At 34.9% G+C, this 24,042-nt stretch overlaps 1 protein-coding gene across 3 annotated transcripts in view; it reads right to left on the bottom strand.

Annotated features, from left to right (window-relative positions):
• Nucleotides 1–24,042, bottom strand: part of SLC44A5 (solute carrier family 44 member 5) — a 160,797-nt gene that overhangs the window by 26,198 nt on the left and 110,557 nt on the right. For all 3 annotated transcript variants that reach the window (XM_032218293.1, XM_032218294.1, XM_032218292.1), the window contains exons 3-8: nt 15,896–15,969; nt 8,693–8,777; nt 5,005–5,089; nt 3,483–3,602; nt 1,288–1,348; nt 235–358 (exon numbers count right to left, since the gene is read on the bottom strand). In XM_032218293.1, the coding sequence (XP_032074184.1) occupies nt 235–358; nt 1,288–1,348; nt 3,483–3,602; nt 5,005–5,089; nt 8,693–8,777; nt 15,896–15,969 (549 nt within the window). The remainder of the gene's footprint in view (nt 1–234; nt 359–1,287; nt 1,349–3,482; nt 3,603–5,004; nt 5,090–8,692; nt 8,778–15,895; nt 15,970–24,042) is intronic.

The following is a 24,042-nucleotide window of genomic DNA, read 5'->3' as shown; positions in this document are numbered from 1 at the left end:
AAAAAAAAAAAATCCAGTTGTCATGATTCAATTTCCAGACATGGATAACAAAATAATTTGCATATAAAGTTGCTCATTGAACAAATGAAATCAAAATCATGAAATTCCTCTTCCTCTTTATAGAGGTTTGTCTGTGAGATTACTACTGTAAAAAAAATCCATGGCAGTGCATTTATATGACAACTAGTCAAGCAAAGTTGCATAGGTAAACACAAAAACACACACTATCCATACTTTGCTGCTTCCCTGAGATCTGTTACATTCCGTGTTTTTCCTTTTCCATCTTTGAAAGTAGTTTGGTTGGCCACAGTCAGAACTCCATTTTTAGTAGAGAAATCAGGAAAGCACCTCTTAAGAACTGTGGAAACAAAAAGCTGTCTATAGTATCATGTGTCTTTTTATTATGATTCATATTTGATACTGAGATGAAACAATACAGATCAATTTGCACTAAATTTCATCGTATTAGATTTAATATGACTAAATATAATTAGAAGAAATTGTATATGTTTAAAGCAGCACATGTTATGCAGTATAGAGTGTAACTTATAAACAATATTTGTTTCATTAAATATATTAATGAAATTTTTCATGTATTTTATTTGAAACGTAGATAAGGTGGACTCAAGACAACTGCTCCCTCCTAAGCATACCGATGAGCTACAAATCTGTTAGAGGTGTCCATTTTGCTCTCTGAATTCATGGATTACCCTAGCCCAATGGGATTTTCCTATGCCTTTTACCTGGAAACGTAAATAGGATGAACTCAAAAAGCCCTTAGAAAATAATATAGAAATAAAGCCTGCACACAGTATCACATGGCTCTACTTTATTCAAGGGTACAATTATTTGGTATTTGGGGTACGTAAGTGGTCTTATTATATTGTAGCTGGAGGAAAGAAAGATTTAAAATGGTAAACACTAGAATTTCAAATTCAATGCATTTACTGTACTAGGGAAGATTTTAAAGTGCTACAAATATACATATCACTTGAGTTTAGTTAGGCTTCCCTCCTTCAAGTCATACTTGGTTTATTGGGATTCAATGTATGAATCATGTGTGAACCATGATTTCCAACTTATAGTTGAATAACACATATCAACAAATCATGATTATAACAAACTATGTTTAACCTAAGGTGTAAATCTAGTATTTTTCTAATTTATCCCTTATACTATGTCCTTGAACTTTAACTCAGAATGTCTCAAATCGCAAAAGAGAATAAATTGTAGTATTTGGCCCTGCCAATGTTAACTGTTACACAACATAAATACAGAGATACTTACAAGGCCGGCTTGGAATAATCATAGAAGGACAATCTTCATCACGCATAACTTGAGTTACAGACTGAAAGTCAAAATAAAAGCATAAGCAGAAATGCTGAAAAACCTTATCCATTTTTAATGCCAAGAATCAAAAAGTTATTATAAATTATTGGTTAGAATTTCAGTGAGAACTATGAAGTTCATGTCTGACTGGTATCCTATTAATGGTAAAAAGAAGCCAGGAGGTTTCCTGTCATGACTTTGAAGAGAAAATATTTGAGCAAGTAGCTTTGACCTAATTTCAGAATTAAATTACCTTTTAATAGAATAAGTGTAATGAATTTAGGACTGAAATTCAGGCTTTGTAAAAGCTTTTCAATATGAGATAATTGGAGAATAATTTAATTTTTGAAAGACTAGAGTAAGTTGCTTCAAACCAGTGACCTGGCTGAAAATCAATTAGTTAATTCCAATGACTTATACCTTTTGCTTTATCCTATCACTGAAATAAAGTACTTCCTAAACTGTATTGTCAAATGAGGATTCAAAAAGCCAAAATAGCAGTTGAAACTACATGACCAAAGCATCCCATTTTTGTATTTGCACTAATACTATAAGATCAGTGGTGGGTTGCCAATTTTTTTACTACCGTTTCAGGCGTGTTCCTGTGTGCGCTTGTGGGTGCGTGCAATGCTTCTGAGCATGCGCAGAAGTATATAGATGGGTGGGTGGAGCTTCGTGCTGCCACTACTAATGGTTCACCCAATCCAGGCTGAACCTGGAGCAATAAAGTTCTATAAAAGATGCACCAAGAACCTTGATCATGTGATCAGAAGCACCCTCCTGGCTTTCCTTCACCCCATGTGTTATGCTATGAATTATTTAGTGAAAACTAAATATAGCCATTCCTTTTCCATTTTTTTGTCCTGGAATTCTCAAATGTTGTTGAATCTTTTTCTTTAGTAATTATTTAATTCCTTACCCTACCAGATGATTGGATTCTATGCAAGAATGTATGTATTACAAAGCTTCATATGCAGACCAAATTCATTTCTGCAAAATTCTGATAAACCTACTAAGACACTAGATGCTTTCCTCCCACTTAGCTGATAATGCATTTTGAAATCACCTCACTTTGACAACCAAGGTGGCGCAGTGGTTAGAATGCAGTACTGCAGGCTACTTCAGCTGATTGTTAGCTGCAGTTCAGCAGTTCAAATCTCACCAGGCTCAAGGTTGACTCAGCCTTCCATCCTTCTGAGATGGGTAAAATGAGGACCCATATTGTTGAGGGCAATATGCTGACTCTGTAAAACCACTAAGAGAGGGCTGCAAAATGCACAATGATGTCTAAGTGTTATTGCTATTGCTAAATTCAACTACCTTGGTAAAAAAAAAAACAGAGACACAAAGGAACCCATTTCTCCCACTACGGGGTTAAGTAGTGCAGACAAGTACTGCAAGCAGCAAACAGATATGGAGACTGACCTTATGGGACAGAAAAGAAAATGAGATCTACATATGAACCAAGGTCATGCAATTCATGACCTCCTTTAAGTTTGCCCTTCTCACTCTTTCCTTGCCTTTACTAAAATGTTCTGGACCAGAGAGCTAATTAGATCCAACCAGTGATGGTTCTTCTTTTTACATATAGACACTTAACTATTCCATTGCACAAAGTCTTAATTACAATGTGTTATATTGTTCAGTGAATTGCAAATGCAGGGCTTGTTTTAAAATTTCAGAAAATTCCAGTCAAGGAATCAAGAATCTAGGCATACTATGTTTTCAGGCACAGCTGGTGTTTTAGAGTGGTTAAAGTACAATGGAGGAGATCAATGTTCAAAACCATTCTCAATTATGCATTGGGTTGATTATCACTATCTGTCAGTCCATCATGCCTCAGAGAGTTGCTTTTGTAGGGATAATATGAAGCAAGTGACCCACATAAGGTACCTTGAGCACCTAGAGCTTATACAGGATATATATTCAATAAATATAAATAGAATAAATTACTTTTTAAGTGTTTAGAGGATTGCAATCGGTATTGTACTTTGAGGAGATATTTATCTAATTTTAATTTTGGAGGCTGACTTCTTTGCACTAGAAACTTTAGCAATAGTTTTGCTATAAGTCATCATGGAGATAGTCATACAGATATAAATTTGCCATTGATGTTTTTTTATTCTAGACTGATAAAATGCATCTATACTCACCTTGCGTGGCTTAGTAAATCCAGGCTTGCAAAACTGTTTGTAGTACTCCCAATAACTTCTGTAGGAAGATTGCATTTCTATGTAGGTTGCAAATCTGTCTGGGCACTTTGAAACACAAAGCTTTTAAGACAAAACCGAAAACCTAATTGAAGTAGCAGTGTAGGATGAGACAGTTAGGCATATTACCAAAAGACCTATACAAAAATCTGTCATCCCTAAAAGTGCTCTTTTTTAAAGAGATTGTTTGCTTAGCAAAGGACTAATACAATATACACATATAACAATTTCTTCTTCTTTTTTCCTCTATTTTGTAATGTCTTCTTTCAATGTCTTCAGAATTTCTCCTACTGGTAGTGTTTCTTCTTGTTCTTCTTGTATCTCATAAATAATTTTAAAAATTAACTTTTAAATAATACTCCCCAAAAGAAGACATTTTTGTATCTTGTGCAGCGATTAATCAAAGTGAATCTGTGAATCAGGCATACATAACCTTTGGCAGGCAAGGGATATATTTTTCTCCCATTATGTATTATATTGTCAAGAGTCACATGTCATTATTGAAGTGGGATTTTATCATTTTTGTTATTGTAATGTAATCCTACTGTGGGTAAAACAATTACTTTCTTTATTTTCTTTATAAAAATCTCTAGGAAATCTTACTTCCAAAATCTGGAAATGAGCCACAAAATGTTGGTGATGTGACCCTAATCAACAAAACTATTCAGATAGTATTCAGATAATTAACAGCTTTTGTCCTTAATTTTTAAAATTAATTAATTAATTAATTAATGATAAACTATTTATTTAAAATGATTATCCTGAATGGGTTATTTATTACATACATAAGGATTCTTCCAATGTAGTACAAATGTAATGAGTTCTCTTCTTGCTCATGTAGAATTGTGCATATAAATTTTAATCAAATAAAATTTTTGTAATTTCTCATCTTAGAAAAAAAATTCTGATTACCTACATAAAATTCTAGAGCTAAGTTATTGTCAGAATCTCTACTCATAGTATATATTTAAGGAAAAACAGAAGGGCTTATTTGCTATATCGTCTTCCCCAAAAGCTACTGATTCAGTGAGTTTCCAATATATGTACAGTTAGTTTCCAATATACAATATGCAAGATTGTGCAAGGTTGTTTTACTATCATAGTTTTGCTATAGCCCCTTAAGTCTCTATCTAGAAAACATGAGTGAACAGTAAATATGGTGCTAATATGAAGAAGCAACATAAATGATCATTACCAAAACATCGTTTCTAGAGAGTCCCATTCTAACTTCTGCCTGTTAAAATCACAATACTTAGTCCTGTACTCAATGCATGTTTTTCTTTCTTAAATGATATTCTAAACAGAAACTTTCCTTTCTATCTTATCAGTATGTCTCTTCTGAGAATACAGAATTTACATCTAACATTAGCATCTACTTTATGTATGTCCAATTCATAACACTTTTTATTTTCAAAACAGCTGTATCAAGATATAATCTGTGTATTTTTGGCTATGTGTTACATACCTGTGTTGTAGGGCACTGTAGGTTTATTAGCACTATAGGACTGGCACATTTCAGAATATTAAAATAAAATAAAATTGTTTTGTTCCTACAAAATAGATAAAATGGTTATTTTCACTCCATGTATATGTATATCAATAATTAATAATTAATGGAATACATAAATATATTGTACACATATTAAAAATTCACTCCCAAACCACTGCCTGTAGGGATTCCTATTATAGTACACATGAAGATTAATTTTGAGAAAATTGTTTTTTCCCTGTGCAATAGGATAGATAGCAGCAATTCATGCTAATTTAATCATACTTTTCACATTAAGGTTTTATCACATATCCAATTTTCCACTGTGCAGTAAATTTATCTTGTACAGTTACTAAGTTTAAACACACACTACATGGTATCATGAAACTGGTATTTTTTATAGTAATCACAAGGTGGCACTAAAAATCAATGAAGAATTTGTTTGTATGTAGAAATCTATAGACCATATAAAATCCCAAGAACACCTTTTCATAAGTATAGATCATTCTTATAATGAAAGACTACAATGAATTATATAGATATAAAACATACAGTGGGCTTAAGCAGAGGGCAAAAATGTTAACCCATTAATTTTTTTAAGATAAGTTCCCATTAGAAGTACCCTGAATTTCAGAAAGAGTGGATATAAAATATCAACAAATTAAATAGTAAATAATACTGTGTTTTTTATCAAGCTTCTATCAATGATCTAAAAACATTTAGAACTAATATTCCACTATACAAAAATGATTAAAATGGCAGATTAAAACTAGGAGCAGGGACATCCAAGTTTAAATGCAACTTCAGTCATAGAAATCCACTTGATAACTGGGCCAGCCATTCTCTGTCAGAATAATAGAATAATGGAGTTGGAAGGGACCTTAGATTCTTCTAGTTTAACACCCACCCTTGTTCAAGCAAGGAACCCTATACCATTTCAGACAAATGGTTGTCCAATTTCTTCTTAAAAACCTACAGTATTGGAGAACCCACAACTTCTGGAGGTAAGTTGTTCTGCTGATTAATTGTTCCAATTGTCATGACATTTCTCTTTAGTTCTAGGTCTTTGATTAGTTTTCATCCATTACTTCTTGTTCTGCCTTCTGGTGCTTTAGAAAATAGCCAACATAATTTACAGGTTTGCTGTTACAGAGTTCCATAAAGAAGATCTTAATGTAAGCCATTTAAATCCGTACAGAAAAAGATGAGATTTGAATCCAACAAATAAGGGAAAAATAAAAGATACTGCAGGCTGTTTTTCCTCTTTTTTGAAAGCTGTGGAGACCTTTTTGGCTGTCTCTTTAGCATGGTTTGGCAAAAAATATTTGATGCATTGAAAAGGGAATTTTCCAACCCCCTTTAAAAAGTTAAGAAAAAAAAATTCATATTCATCTATATGGCTACACTGTATCATTATACTTTCTAATAGGAGCAATGTCTGATGAGAAGAACTAAATAAAGAGTTCTGTAAAGTGTTCTGGCTATCGCTTTTTGATATACACAGTGAGTATTCAACTAGGACTCTTTAAAATTGAAGTTCAGATTGATAGATTCCAAATGCACACACTGCAATGAAATTCATACAGCTGAGTGGCAATCTAATTGGAATGGAAGTGTTTTCTATTTGCTGATAACACAGAGAAAGCACTACAGAAGAGTAAAGCCGTGGCTTCTTTTTCAGACTATCACAGTATTATCTTCTAATATATTGGTTTATATGGAGATTAACAAGGAGATGAATTGACGTAAATAAGTTCCCTCACAATGTACTTAACCCAAAGGATGGAATTAATTCTGTTATTTTAGTTCAACATCATTCCCTTCTTAAAAAACTATGAATGTTGAAATTGTTTCAAAACAACAAAAATTCTAAAATATTTATCCTGTATAGAATTTGTTGAACCATCGGAACTATTATTTACATTTTATTGCTCTGTGCCAAAGCACTTCAAATAGCAGTAATATAAAGATTAGCATGTCTCTTCAAATTTAACTACTCTCAAGATATGAATTAGAGGCAGCTTCTGGGTTTTATAAACCATAAATCTTTAATCCATATCAGCAACCGGTCAAATTTCATAAAAGCTTTTTACATGAAATTTTTATTTTTGCCTCCCAACTAGCTTACCAATATCTTCATACATAATGAATTCTAAAGTTGTAATTCAAAAAAGAATGAAATACGCAGATAAGCCTTGATGAGTGCTGAAAATGGGTCCAAAGGATTTATAGTACAATCTTCACATAATATATATATGGAGTCTGCCAAGTTCCGGACGGCTGATGTATCATGCTACAGACTTATTATACTTTAAGAAAAATTATATTAAAATGCCACTTTGTTTATAGCCCCTATAAATACAAAGAAACAAGTGTATTCTTGAATAGAGCCGAGGTGGCACAGTGGTTAGAGTGCAGTACTGCAAGCCACTTCAGCTGACTGCTATCTGCAGTTCGGCGGTTCAAATCTCACCAGCTCAGGGTTGACTCAGCCTTCCATCCTTCCGAGGTGGGTAAAATGAGGACCCAGACTGTAGGGGGCAATATGCTGACTCTGTAAACTGCTTAGAGAGGGCTGAAAGCCCTATGAAGCGGTATATAAGTCTAACTGCTATTGCTATTGCTAATAACCGAAGGTCCTGAGGCAAACAGATACAAATCTCGTCTTAGCCATGAAAACCATTTGGGTGACTTTGGGACAGTCACTCTTTCTCAGCCTAACCCACCTCACAGGGTTGTTGTGGAAAAAATAGGAGGAGGAAAGTGTGCTGAAGATGTTTGCCACCCTGAGTTACTTGTAAAAACAATAAATGTGGAATATAAATAAATAAAATTAACATACAATATCTTTTTATACACGCTGTATTAATCCAGGATTTTCAAGAACTCTTGATGTACTACATTAACTGCTCCTGTTTGGGCTCTTCAAAAATTCCTTCCGTGGTCTGCTTATCACATCATTTCAACATATATGACATTATTTGGGGGGGGTGTAATTTTAGGGTTGGAATGGATATAATTTGCTTTCTACAGGTGTCTAGTTCGCATTTCAATACCAAATCCCAGCAAAAATGGACTACGCATCTTTAATCCTATGTCTAGTGACATAATCATGGCCTCCTTTAAGCCTTTGGAAAGGTTGGGAAGCAGAGTTACAGCCCCTGACAACTTAAATGTTTGCCATATGTATCAATTTAAGCAAGCAAGAGAGCATTCTTGCCAGTTTCAGCTTCTGGCATATGATACTGCCTGAATAAAACATGACAAACTTACAGAAATAGGAAGCAGTCAGCTGTGCCTGGAAATTACTTTTCTCTCAGAATGACATAACAATTTCTCCACTTGACATCTTATTTAAGTATTCAATTTATGTTGGCTAATCAGACCCAATGCATCTTAGGTTTACAGTCACTTGGATTCATGATGTAACAGTTACATATCTAAGTGACAGACAGTGTCTGGGCTGAGCAGTGACTTGCTTTGAAGTCTGAGGGTTTTTAAAAAAATAAATCTTAATTGGAATCCCAATTTTAAAAACCCAGTGAATGAAAGCAGAAGCCACCTGCACGCTTTCAGAAGGAAGACATCTGTAAAAAATAGAAAATGAGCTAATAGTTCTGCTGCATGTGAAGAGGACCCAGCTGCAAAGGAATCCGGTACTTACTCATTCGGTGTATCTTTTTGACCACAGAACTGCCCATAGCTATCAGTTGGATAGGCTACTTTTCTTGGGTCACCATGTACCCAGGCTGTAAAATGGAGAAGGGAAACAAGAAAGCATCAAGTCATTTCGGTTAGAATTAAACTTTGCTACTCATTAAAATGCAATTCCTGTCATGAACTGTTTTAACCTCTCCCAATGGATACTTAGAATATTGATTGCTTCTTAAACAGTCGCCTTTTTTAATGAAAAAAATATGGAGGGGTTAGATACAAAGCAAAACATCTTTCTCTCCTGTTTCCCCCTTTTATATCAGAATGTATCTGGCTGATAGCCAGAAAATGAGGTAATGCACTTAGAAAATGACAGTTATTAAAATGAGGAGAGGGATGCATTACAAAAGCTTTGTTGGCATAAAGCCATACAGTAGTATTGAGCCAAGCTAAATACACTCAACTGACTTCATGCATACTTCTGAGCTGCCTTCTGTACACAGAATTGTATGAACCAATTAAAATACGCTGTCAGATCCCAGTTTATGCAAATAAATTTGACTCTGATCCACTATAATTGCTGCAGTCTCACACTCCTCTTCATTTAATGGGGTTAAATGTAGAAAAATTTAAATCAAATCAAGCCAAAATCAAAATCTTCTCTAAGGTTGTCAGGACAATAATTGGAATCATAAGGCATGAAAACACCATGCCTTGATCTTTGCAGGCCAAAGGTAGAAGGGACAATGTAATGCATAGCTCCCAATAGCCCAGGTTTGTTTTGTACAGCTGGATTAAGGTAGAGTTTTGTTTCCTTACTTTTATTTAAATATGAATTTTAAAACATATTTAATTCTGTCTTCATTTCTACACACATTTCATTATGTGCAGAACATGTCAATATTGTGTTAGTGAATTTATTTTTCTTTCAGATACTGAGAGTTTGCCTTATGATATATCATATTATGAAGTTTGACACCTGTGAAAAATGGCACTTGTGAAACATTAATACAGCAGTGGTGGGTTCTGGGAGGTATGGCCCGGTAGGGCCGTACCGGGAGTAGCCGGAAGCCCACCGACCCACCCGCATTCTATGGTCGTTTAATACTACGAGCGGCCCATTGTGCATACAACACAGCGTGCGGCACCTGGGTGACCTCCCCCAGGCAACTGGATGCCGGAGGGCAGTGGCGTGCGCATGTGCATGCAGCACTCGTGCCCATCTAGGATGTCCAGACCCATGTGCAGCATACTGGCTGTGCCAGGGTCCGGAACCCACCACTGTAATATAGGTCAGGTAATATATTTAGCAAAATCAAGCACTAAAGAAAAGAACACACTACTTAATCCAGGTATTATAATTTTCTTTTTCCACAACAATAAAATAAAGGAAAATATTTCCTTCCACAGTTTTACACAGAAAAACAACATCAATTCAATTGTTTTCTTTCATAAAAATTATTGCTTTTAAACCTAATAATTTCTACAATAAGGTGTTCTTATTGGGTATACAGGAAAGTATTCATAGCACAAGCAATTAGTACAAAGATTAAATGGGTTGTAAACCGCTCCCATTACATGGACTACTTAAAGTTTAATTTAACTGATTGGACACTTACTATTTATTGTATAGCCAAATAGGAACTGTATATTATAAACTGTACTTTAATAGCTCTAGAAATAAATATTTCTGAAACTCATGGTTACAGGTAATTCTCGACTTATGAACACAATTGGGATCAGAATCTCTGTTGCTAAGTGAGGCAATTGTATATTGAGTTGCTTCTAACTAAAACCTTTTATAACCTTTTGTTAAGTGAATCATCCTAGTTGTAAATGAATCACACAGTCATTAAATGAATCAAGCTTCCCTCACTGACTTTGCTTATTGGAAGCTAGTTGGGAAGATCATATATGGTAATCATATTACCCTGGGATGCTGAAACCATTATGACTACATACCCATGGTCATGCGATGGGGACATATTCATAAATTTGGATACATGCTGTTTGCTAAGTGTTGTGGCCCAGCAGGAGCCATTGGAGCTGCCGATGGACTCCGATAGCGAGGGACCCTATGAGTCGGCTGTGGAAGATGTGGAGGACCCTAGGCAGGGTTCAGACTCCGAGCAGGGACCAGAGAGGCTGGTTGACCACCAGGAGGTGCCTGAAGCATGGAGCAGTGGTGAAAGTCAAAGGGAGTTTGTCCCTGAGGTCAGGCACTGGAGAAGTGGTGAAGACTTCAGGCACTGGAGCAGTGGGGAAGAGCAAAGGGAGTTTGTCCCTGACACCAGGCAGAGAAGGGCGGAGAAGCGAAGGCAGCAATTATGGAGACACACTCATAGGAAATAATCAGGCCCAGGTGGTTGTAATTTGGCTCCTCCCAAGAGAGTATATAAGAAGAGACTTTGGGAGGAGACCTTTTGCAGGACACAGCTGTTATACTAAGCTGGAGAAGCTCTTGTGTGTATCTCTTATCTGTGGGAGTCTGGGTTGCTGCCAATGTCTTGTTGTGAGTACTGTGAATAAAGCGTGGCTAACATTAAGCTTGTGTCGGCGTGACTCATCGGACGGAGAGGGGTCAGAATAGCTAAGTAGCCAAATTTTGATCGCATGACCATGGGTATGTTATGATGGTCATAAGTGAGAAGCAGTTATAAGTTACTTTTTTCAGTGCCATTGTAACTTTGATTGGTCACAAAGCAAATGGTTATAAGCCAAGGCATGCCGGTATTCAAAAGCCAGAGAGCACTGAAACAGAACATTGAAAGGTTATTATCATAAACCAGTACAATCCAACAACAACAACAACAACAACAAATTATTTTTATCAAATTGTCTGTGTCAAGTGTGAAAACCCAATAAGGACCAAATTCTATGTTGAAAATTACAAAACTAAAAGTTATTAACAAGTATTTTTTCCTATCAGCATAAAGATTCATATTTTAGAAAGGTCCATGAATTTAAGATGATTCTGAAATGTAGACTTTTCTATTGATTGAACAACAACAACAACAACAACAACAACAACAACAACAACAAAGCTGGTTGAGAATTTTTTGAGTTCTAGTCAAATGTAAATGCAGGGTCACTCATATCTAATTGTAGTCAAGACAAAAATCTTTTTTTCCTGTTCTTCTGTAAAGAGCCAGAAATATATAGATCCTATTGAATCATGCGTAGCCTCAGGCACAACTGTGATTGTGAACTGATTATACTCTATTTTTCCTTTTATATGAGCTCCATGGACTTGCATGCATTTTGAACAGGACAAATGTCTGGAGTCTATCCAAAGGTGATCTCATCTCTCGGTTAAAAATAAAGCACATGGACAAATGTGAAACAAGAAAAGGAAATTGTAATTTAAGGAAGAGAGACAGATGTGAATGCTACCAGTTTGTAACATTTCAGTTGCAGAATGAAACACAGGGACAAAAAAAACCCCTCTAGGTGTCTCTCTGTGTGAAAGATAGCATGCAAACATACAAAAATAGATCTCATTTTGAGTTGCTTTCAGCATCTGTTGGTGTTCGGAAATTTCATTTGATATTTGATGTTCTGTCCTTATAGTTAAGGCAAGCACAATGTGATGTACACGTACACTTTTTCAACAGATGCAAAGCTGACCATACTGTCAGTGACCCAAGCTGTGAAGAAAAGAGAAACAAGCCAAGGATTCAGTCATTATCTCCATCAATTTTTGACATATTTCCCATACTCTATTATTTGGAGAAGCCTCTCATAGAAAACTGCCATGAAATCCCAGCCAGAGGATTAAGAGAGATTTTTTTGTAGTAGCAGAAAGTGCAAAGCTGTAGAAACATCTAAGGATACAGCACAATTGCAAGCTTCCAACTGTTTTTCTGCTACTTTTCCCGCTCCCAACCCAATCATCTGATCACTTCATTTTTCATGATAGCATGCCAGTAACAAAAGTTTTTTTTTTTTAAAAATAAAGAAACTATTTCATAAAGAGGTGATCTACGGTGAAATACAAAAGTAGTGAGGCATGGTTCTAACAGAATGAAAGTCTTCTCTACAAACAAAATTGCTTTTGCTTCAGGGAAAATAGAATTGGCGGTTTAATCTCTGCTAGGATTTGCTGCTGCTTTCAACTGAATCATCCCACTGTTTACATTTTCTGCACCAAGGCATGTGAAGCCACTGTGTGGTGAGACCTAGAGCGCCTTTGAAATCGAAGTTTCTTCTTTCTAAGTTTTTGCTGTGATTGTGAGTGAAATATTTTTATAAGCAATAATAGAGTACTGTAGTTCAGGACTTGAGGCTTAAAGAGATCTTTACTACTTTGTCAAAACTGAGGCCTGTTTCCAATTGTTAGCTACACCATAGCCTGAAATTTGAGAAACTAATATGGCTTTAAAAGATGCTACTAGCCATGTCTGTAAAAAGAGTAAGTAGGACTTTTTTTCTAGTAGGCTGATCAACAAATGAAAAGAAATAATACAATCTAAACACCAGGATTTATAAATAATGAACTTTGCTTATTATAAGTACAATGACCATATTTCCTTGAAAAAAAATAAAGGACAAATCTGAAAAAGGGAAATAAAAGAAGCTCATAAGGATAAAAAAAGTTTGTTTTACAAAAAAAATCAAAAGCAGAACCAACAAACTAAATCATTAAACAAATCTAAATCATTAAATTTATTAAAACTAAATCATTAAATAAATCTTCAGGATAGCTTTTTGAAATAAAGGACTATCCTTTATAATAAAGGACATAAGAACACTGAAAGTATACGCAAGAAAGCAACTGTATTTGTCATGTCTCTAACCTAGCCTGAATATGTCTTTACTATTTGACAGGAACCACGAAAAAAGAAGATAGAGTAGCCAAGTTTTGAGATTGGGTCATAAAATAGTTGCTTAATATAATAATGTAAATCAGTAATGAATTCTGATCATCACAACAATTAACTGAACATGATTTTTGCCTTAAAACAGATGCAAAATAATATTTTTGTTTAATTAATTGTTATATAGATCCAAGCAAATGTAATCCAGAATTGCCAAAATTGTCCTCCATGCATGCTAGACATTCCAGTTCATTATTGCATGCTTCCCAATACTCTTAAAAGTTCTTGTGGGTTTATTTTTGGTTACTTGGAGCTTCTGGGATTCAAACTGAAGTTGATTAGAGAAGATGCATGAAAAGCAAACAGCAATATTGATATCAATAAATAGCATCAATATAATTGGATTAAATATTCAGCCATTTTACTTTCATAATCACTGCAAAAATATGGATCTACAATATTACTAGGGAATACTGTTATGATATAATTATTTTTGCAGATAAGGAATATATATTCCATTTTCTTATTGGTATTGCCTGTATAATGTACCACTTCGTTTTTGTTACCTATTGGCTTTTTTGTTACCTACTAAAAATTACTATAAATGTATTCAAATACTGAAAACATTAATATGAATAAAACAAGGCAAAGCTTGCATTAAAATGTCTTCCGAAGAAATAGTGTAACATTTTGCAGGGGGGGGGGTTGTTGATCAAAGACCTGTTATAGCCAATTAAACCTATTTCAAAGGATCATCCCCAATAAATAGATAATATCCATGGCCATGTTGCTTGCTCTCAAACAGGACCAAATAGCATAGAGTAGCTACTAGTCAATGTTTTGCTTCTTTAATATTGTTGGCATATATTGATACATATCATATATACAATGTGCATGTTGTATACATGTGAAAAATATGTGTGATAATGTCATGCCATTAATTGTTTATACTAGTTACTATGGAGAAACCATTGCTGGACAGACATGAATTCCTAGTAAATTTATCCCAAATGAAGATGCTCAAAGACATTTTTGTATACAGGTAGTCCTCAACTTATGCATACAATTGAGCCAAAAAGTTATGTTGCTAAGTGAATTTGTTAAGTGAATTTTGCCCCATTTTACAACCTTTCTTGCCACAGTTGTTAAATGAATCACTGCAGTTGTTAAGTTAGTGACAAGTGAATCTGGTTTCCCCATCGACCGCTTACTAGAAGGTTGCAAAAGGTGATAACATGACCCTGGGACACTGCAAATGTCATAAACGTGAATCAGCTGCTAAGCATCATGAATTTTGATCACATGACCATGGGGATGCTGCAACGGTTATAAGAGTGAAAAATGGTCAAAAGTCACTTTTTTCAGAGCCATTCAAATGCTCACTATGTCAGACCTGGAAGCCATCTTTTACCTTTGGGACTTCAGGCCTGCCACATTTTCTACTGTGGGAGAATGGGAGGGGGGGATTATACAGAGTGTGGGTGATATATAGCCATAACAACATTCTTGCTCAGAAAGTCAAGGTCATCTGGCCATGCAGCTGCGATGAGGTTACTGGGAGGCATCTCCTGTTTTGGATGGTGCTTAATTGGATCATGTGATGGACATGTGGGTGCTGTGCAGTGACTTGAACTTTCTTTTGGGGGGGGGAACCTGGAAACTTTCAGATTTGGGTTTTCCCAGATGTGCCAATATGACATCTCTAATAAAAAGGAACTTTGAGGAAACTCAAGCCTCAAGTCTTCTTTCATTAGGGGTGTTACTTGGAACCCTGACACACTAAATGAATTGTTGTAAATTGAGGACTACTTGTAAAACCTTTTAAGAAATAATCTATTGTGTTACTTGATCAGATTCTCGTTAATATCATTAAGCTAATTCTTATTTCTGACCTTAGAGAATTTCTCCCACCATGACTGAAATTTAGTGGTAACTACAAATAATAGCAGAGTGATTTTCTGAGGCAAAATCAAATCAAATCAAATTCACTAAATCACTGAGAGGCTTAATGAACCTTTTTTTTTACATACATATGTATATATTCCTTTTCACATTTCTCTTTCCTAATGATGCAATAATTTCTAACATTTTCCTTTTACAATTGCAGTTTTTTAAAATTACAGTAATTTACAACATAATCGAACCATAGCAATTTTACTTGTATTGTTTCAACCTGACTTTTTTTAAAAAAATCAATAGACCCATCATTTTGATATCTCTTTTGTAATTACAATTGTTAAATAATGTAAATAGAAATTCCATAATTTGTTTCCAATAAATATTTTAAATGAAAATAGCTCTCTTTAACTGGCATGTCTACATAATGAAAAAACATTTATTCAAATAGCATGTGAAGAACTATTTTCTAATGGACTTTATCCATGAATATTACTTACCCACAATTCCTAATGCAATGTAGCCCAGGATGACAACAACGAAGATCCCACAACACAATACATCTGTACAATGCCTGAAGAAAGAATATATCAAAATTACAATACATTTGTGGCCCAGTGCAAGAATCTCTTTTGGATAATATACATAGACACAGAATGCATCAGCTTAGCACCCATCCACTATGTGTTACTCTTCTTACAAGTTTCATTTGGAAGCACTTGTTTGCTTTTAGCCAAAGGTTTTCATTCCAGAAATAATCACCCAAGACACCAATGAAATGTTTAGTTTAAATTCAATATACTTGGCTCTACAAAATAGTTGCTTCCATCAAGGATATATTCCCAGAAATCCACTAGCCAGCTGGGTGATTTGGGGCCAGTCACTTTCTTTCAGAACAACTTATTTCACAATGGGCTTGTTGTGGGGATAACAGAAGAAGATGATGATGATAATGATTATTATTATTGTTGTTGTTATTATTATTATTTGATAGTGCTGTACCAGGAGACACCAGAGTCAAAGAAAAAGAATTGGAAAAAGTCACAAAATATCATGACCTGGCCATTGAAACTACGCAATTATGGATGAAATATATAACAGTGATATCCATAGTCATTGGGGCGCTTGGTGTTATGTCCAAGAATTTTACAAAATACATCAAGAAATTGCCGTTTCCTGCAATAACACCAGCGGAAATACAAAAAACTGTGCTACTCAGAGCAGCATACATTTGAAGAAAATACTTAGTTGATATCTAGGATGCTGGCAGTAATCCACATCAACCATCAACACCAAAATTTGTGATGTATCTTTAAATGTTCACTTGGCTGAGTTTCATGTTTAATGAATAAAAGAGATAATAATATAACTCAATGAAGTATATTGGATGTTCACCTCATTGAATTATTTATAAAAATATGACAAAATGAAGAAGAAAAGAAAAAAAGAAAGAAAGAGAAAGAAAGAAAGAAAGAACATGTGGCTTAAAAATAGTATGTTTCTTCCTTAATAATGAAGGAAGAGATGTTTCAACTAGATTTAAAAATGGCTAGGATATTCAGTGCTGTACAGGGATTTTGAATCAAATCCCTTTGACTCTCTCAGCATTAGATTCCCAATCTTGAGGGACCTTCCAAATAGATTCTTATGTACTATGGGGACTATAAGTAGGATTATCTGTGCATCTGGAAATGTTTGAGTATATATCTTGTTCTGTTTGGATACTTGATATATTAACTTTGATACAATGAGTCACTATGTGTGAGTTAGGTGGTCATATACATTTGATAAATAAACAAATAAGTTATAATGATAGAAAGTCATAGTGTTATTCCAGCCAGAATGTAAACTCAGTTGGGCTAAGTCAATATTTATCTAACTTACAATCTATCACCAAACCTTGTATAATTCAATTCTTCTCAACCAGAGTTTGCATCTCCATATGCATGATGTAATAACTACTACAAAGACAATTTTTGTTCATGAAAGGATTTCTGAAGATCAAACTTCACTGGAAGCATTTTCATAGCCTTTCAGAGCACCTTCAAAAATATTCTTTTCAATCAATCCTTTCTCATGTCAGGATATGAACGATTGAGTAAGAAAGATTGGATGAGGTAATGATATAGGATATACTGTAACAGATCATTTACTATTACCTGCAGAGGAAATATGATCTCTCAATAAGGCTGTGGCAGAATAGCATGTTTACATAGCTCACCAATCATGCTAAAAGCATATTTAACGTAAATCAGCATTGGGAGGAAGGGAAATATTATATGATCAGAATTACTGGTGAAACAAATGAACCAAGGAAACTGACAAGAATAGAAAGGTGACAGAATACAAGTAGCAAAGGAGCAAATATGAATTAAATTTATAAACCTCACTGATTTATTGAAAGGTAGTCCTCGACTAATGACCATGATCGAACCCAAAATTTATGTTGCTAAGTGACATATTTATTAAGTGAGTTTTATCCCATTTTATGACATTTCTTGCCACGGTTGTTAAGTGAATCACTGCAGTTAAGTTAGTAACATGGTTGTTAAATGGCTGATTTGACTTGTCAGGAGGATGCAAGTTGAGGACTACCTGTATTTTTTAGCAACGAAAACTATATTCGGGAATTCAAAACTATTCAGGACAAGCTGAATATTTGAAATGTATCAGTCAGAATTACTGGCAATTGGGAGAAAAAGCTAGTATTGGCTCACCAACTGAAACAACAAAACTTTACATCAGGAATTCAGGCTAAGGTTAATTATATATTGAGACTAAATCTATTACCAGCATTTTTAATTTCTATATCCAATTATATAGGTGTATACTTTTGGGGTATTAAAATGTAAGAAATAGCTCAAGAATATAAAAGAAACTGGCATAATCACTATCCAAGTGGGGATGTTCACACACTCTTGCTGACATTCTGTGGCCTGGTGGAAACAGCTTATGGCCCACTAGTGGCCCACAACCCTGGGCTAATAAATTAAAATTAAAAGTTCCAATTTCTGGAAAAGCGTATTACTCCTGAAGCTAACTTTCTTCAGACAAGAAACTGTGTCCTTCGTGTGGAAATTCCTCAGAGAGTTCATTAACTAATTGTAAAGCAATTGTTAAAAGAGCAACTCCCCAATACTGTATGTAAAAAAAAATCTAATGGTTACAATCAGGCTTCTTTTTATCTTGATTAACCTTCCCTCAATCTTTATTATTTGAGCAGTGAAATGTGGTTTTACTTTTGGAGGTAGTGCAGCCACATAGCTGTGCCTTAAGTACATTCCTCTTATTTGAAGAAATTGTTTTCCATTATTCAATATTTCTGATCTATTACACTATACAACACCATACGCTGCACTCTACACACTATCCAAGAGCTACTTATAGAATACAGAAGAAGTGCCATTTTCTTGTCACAGCTCTTCTGTTATATGCTTTCAAGGCATTCCTCTCTTAACAAATATACAGAACAATTATACTGAATAAGAACAGTCTGATAATAAATTGAAAAAAATCAAGTAACTTTAGTTTTCTTCTGAATGCTGAAATTTAGGAAGTTGCTCAAGACAATCAGATTTTGCTTCCAGAATATCCTGTTTCTGATCAAATTCAAGGGAAAGCTTACACTTTATGACTTAAAACAATTTTATTCAATCAGTATTGACTGTTTCTTTTTGTGTTTTGTCCTGCACTCCCCTCCCCTATTATGTAAGCCGCCCTGAGTCCCCTCAGGGAAAAGGGCGGCCTATAAATGTTTAATAAAACTAAAAACTAAAAAATTATACAATCAGTATTGTGACAATCATTTGCAGATGGAAGAGACTGTGTTCAAGAACACAGTTTAGTTACTAGTAGTATTAAATATTAAACTTATGCAGTAAGATTAATATGGAAAGCCTGAATTCTGTATAAACCTTGCATGGTAAATTAAGATTAAATTCCCCATGGAGCATTGAACTGAATTGTAATAAATTCCAATCAGCAAAATGTTAGATCATGCTATGTTAGTAATTGTATATTCTATATTTTGATAATTGAATAATTCATTGACCTTCTAGTTCTGCTGAAAGGTGTGTGCACTATGAATCCTAATCTAATAAGCAATGTGTAGTTATGGCTTGATAGCATATATTAAAGGCATTTTGGTAGCGTAAAGAAATATGTTTTCTGCTGAGTTTAAAAGAAGAATCTATCCACAAGCTTGTCAGGAACCATAATTCAGTTTAAATGCATGGATATGCTGGTTTTCTAGAGCTTCAAGGAAAACAAACAACCATATTATTTATTTTATTTATATATTCAATTTCTATAGACAACCAATTCAATGCTGTTGCAGGAGAATTGTTAAGAAAGAAGGCTTGGTTTCTACTAAATCCTACAAGATGGATTTATAGACATAAATGATGCAATGTTTAAGGCACTGTTGAAGGAAGGAAGAAAGGAAGGAAGGAAGGAAGGAAGGAAGGAAGGAAGGAAGGAAGGAAAGAAAAATAAAACAATTATGACAATAAAAGAATCATGAAAAATATGTATTCATTTATTTATTTTCTTACTTCACTTATTTTTGTGTATTCCCATAATCACCAAGCTCTCTTAGTACTTAATATGATTGTCTGTCTGTCTGTCTCTCTCTCTCTCTGTCTCTCTCTGTATCTATCTATCTATCTATCTATCTATCTATCTATCTATCTATCTATCTATCTATCATCTATCTATCTATCCCAAAACTCCATAACTGGTTTCTAAAATCATTAGATGTTACAAATAACTTTATCTTAACTAATTTTTGGAATGCCTTCATACTATTTTAAATTCAGGAAGAGGTTGTTTATAAAAGACATGCTATCATTGAAAAACTCAGTGTATATTCAGCAATATCCCCCCCAAAAAGTGTAAAGTTGAGTTTCTTCTCCTATGACAATGGGCACAACTGGTACCCCCATGACAACATCAATTTCATTGGAGGAGATAATGTTGGCGATACTTTGCAGCCAAGTCATATTGGCCAAGCCAAGGACTTTATTGGTTAAATGGAAACCAATGTAGGGCTCATAATACTTGTGTTACCTGGTCTTCACCTGCCAATAAGTATGCTGATACAGCTTGCAGTTCCAAGTGACCTTTAGAGACTGTCCTATCTAGAAGACCTTACTTACATGGTAATAAGAATAAATAGCAAAAGCATTTATATAACATTTCACAGTGCTTTACAGCCCTCTCTAAGCAGTTTGCAGAGTCAGTGTATTGCCCCCAATAATCTGGCTCCTCACTTTACCGACTTAGAAAGGAAGGAAGGCTGAATCAATCCTGAGCTAGTGAGAATCAAACAATTGCCAGTTGGCAGATTTAGGATGCAATACTATATTCTAACCACTGTGCCAGCATGTCTCAAAATTACCATGGTCAACTTCTCACAATCCAGCTTGCAACTGTTGTCCCAAAGTTGGACAAAAGTTCCCTTGACCATACCCTCCATCTGTTCTTTCAGCAGTGGCTGGTATGAGCTTCAAGTCGTGGATGTGCTTCAAAGGTAGTGCTTCCCTATTCAGAGTTAACATCTGAAGTCAAACAATATCATCATCTTTCTAAGCTTAAACTTCAGCTTACTTTGACTAATTTTTTCCCCACTGCAAGGGCCAAACTGGGAGAAATATGGGTTCCTGATATCCATTGTACTTCTTCGATTATGAATAATAGGTTGGCATTACACTGATTACAGATGTAAATGATTGGATGTTAAAGAAGCTGAGAGGATGGGGTTAAGAGATACAAATGTGATGTAGATAAAGTACGGTAAAGGTTCCAAGAGATTTATAAAGTCTAGTGCACTGCGAATAATAAGTAGTGGGTTGTAACAAAAAAATTGGGAAAAATACGTACTTCAGCATTATGATCAATCGTATAAGATCCTGTAACACTGTACTGCAGTAGAGTTAATTAGCAAAAGGAATGAAAAAAGTAAACATATTTACATAAGATTTATTTTATTTTAAGGATGTGATCTTTTTAATTTTTATCCTACATTTACTTTTGACATTCTCACTATCAACACCCAAGATACATTAACATTATACAAGAGAATAAAAAATGATTTCATGAACTGCAAACACAATAACCACTCGTAAAGAGTGCTAAGAATCTTGGGATGTGTCTTTCAAGTTGAAGCTTCAAAAAATTAAAATAAAAAACCTTCGAAACCGAAATGTCCTTGGAGAGATGTGAACAAAGCCATTTGACCACCAAGGTAAAGTGAGGTAGCCTCGTGAGAAATATGAAAGACGAGAAACAATTAAAAGAAAGGACAAAGGGAAGGCTTTTAGGGAAATTGTGAAATCAAAGGCAATGAAAAGTGTTCACTGCAATTACAGAATATGTCATTGTGGAGAGATGGAAAGAAGTACAAAGCCTTCCGTTAGAATGTCTTGATTTTTTTTTTATGAGTTAGGATCATTAGAGAATCACGTACTCTACTATGGTTAGAATACTTCCATTTCCATACTGTTCCACTACTGGTATGAAGTGAAAAATTAGGTACAATTAATAATCTAAGATTTAATTGCATAGTTCATTAAGATAAACCAGCAATGAAATGCAGGATGAATGAAGGTGTCTAATATTGTTAGGGTGGAAAAGTCTGTTTCATATGAGTTCAGATGCTGAGGTCACATCCAATTTGGAAAAACTCCAAGTGATAATGAATGATAGTACTTAAAGGCTCCACTTCTCTTATACTCATTAAGGGTTACTTTAGCTTTATTTTCCCTTTTTGATCTAGCTGGAAAAGATTACCCTTCTAGGAGCTCAGGCTCTTGATCCCATCACTTTCAGTCACTAAAACTACCAAATTCTCCAATTAATATAAATAAAGATTAAATGCATTGAGCAGCTGCTTCTAAGTTAGATCACACTGCTCACTTGATACCTGCAGAGTAACTGAATTGCATTGTTTTTATTTTAATCTGATTCAGACAATGTATTGTGTTTATTTAAAAATTTCAAGATATAAAAGCACAATATTCAACAAAGGTTATTTCTTTTTAACTGCTGGTTTCAAGAAGGCAATGTAGAGCAAGCAATATTAGGAACACTACAACAGAAGCCATAACCAAGAAACAACATTCCTCCCAAGAATTTGTATGATTCCAACTCTGTTGTGTTTTTGCAAATCTTAAAGACCTAGTTCTTCCATCAGATCCTGGGGCAGAGTAGTTTGTGATTCAAACCTTTTTTGTTTGTTTGTTTGAATGTATGTTTTATTATTGTTATTGAGTCTTCTGTCCTTCATTTTATGCACAAGAAGATGGATTGTTTAATTTTATTATTGTGTTCATTGTAACACTAATATGTAAGTCACCTAGAGCTGTTTTTGTGATTGATGTAAGTTAACCGTATTGTTACAATTGATGATGACTAATTGCCAGTTAAATAAATACTGGAAGAGCATGTGAATTGCATGCTGAGCATCTCTATTGTAAACTGTGTATCTCCTGCTCTGGCTAAGAAAATTGTCTTTCTAAAATCCTGAAAAGCCAGGATATTAATGCAAGCAGGCCTTGTTTAATAACCACAATTGGGAACATCAACTGAGTCATTAAGTTAGATGGTCCCTAATTAAATCTGCAACTGTGCTTATGATCTTGCTTCAGCTTTTCTTTGTTCTAGGATTGAGAAGATCATAAATAAGAGGATTAGCTGCGAAGTTATTGTTCATCACTGCCCTAACTGCAAACAGTCACAAAAAGAGGACTACCTGTACACATAGATAACATGGAATTAGGTTTACTAATAGTTTGACTCAATATTAGATAACTCTGGCTATGAGGTTGGCTATAACTTTGGCTATGAGGTTGGCTATAACTTTGTTTTCAAATTTCCAAAATTGGTTTTCATTTTTGCTGGGCCAGAGATTGAAATGGGAGCTGCTAGTAACATGGATGAAAAATCCCACCTTTTTGAAATAGAAAGCAATCTTTCTATTTAAACATTTAAACATATTTAATACATATTAACATATACCATATATACATAAGTAAAATATGTGTGTGTTTGTTTATGTATGTATGTGAAAAATATGTGCATGTAGATATGGATATATACCGTATATACTCGAGTATAGGCCGACCCGAATATAAGCCGAGGCACCTAATTTTACCACAAAAAACTGGAAAAGTTATTGACTCGAGTATAAGCCTAGGGTGGGAAATGCAGCAGCTACCGGTAAATTTCAAAAATAAAAATAGATACCAATAATGTTTTTGAATATTTATTTCAAAGAAAAAACAGTAAACTAGCGGTGTATTCAATGAAATACTTCACTCACCTCATGATGCTGATGTCCCGCTGTGATGATGATGTCCCGTGCAGCCGCGGGAGCGATGTCCCGCCTCCTATGACACACGGCACAGTGATTCCTATCATTGGATCACTGTACCAGAGGAGGTGGGACATCGCTATGTGGCTGCTTGCCATAACAAGGAGGAGGTGGGACATCGTTGCAGAGCGGCAGGAGGGGGAGGAAGGGGAATCGTAAGACAGCCCTGCATTACATTAGAACGTGAGGAGGGGGGATGGTGCGGTGCGCGCTGCGCGGCAAACTGACACAGAGGGAGGGGAAACTCACAGGGGCACTGGGCCATTCACAAGTGTC

Source organism: Thamnophis elegans, chromosome 5 (assembly GCF_009769535.1).
Source record: "Thamnophis elegans isolate rThaEle1 chromosome 5, rThaEle1.pri, whole genome shotgun sequence".
NCBI lineage: Eukaryota > Metazoa > Chordata > Lepidosauria > Squamata > Colubridae > Thamnophis > Thamnophis elegans.
This window is presented reverse-complemented; position numbering and strand designations above follow the sequence as displayed.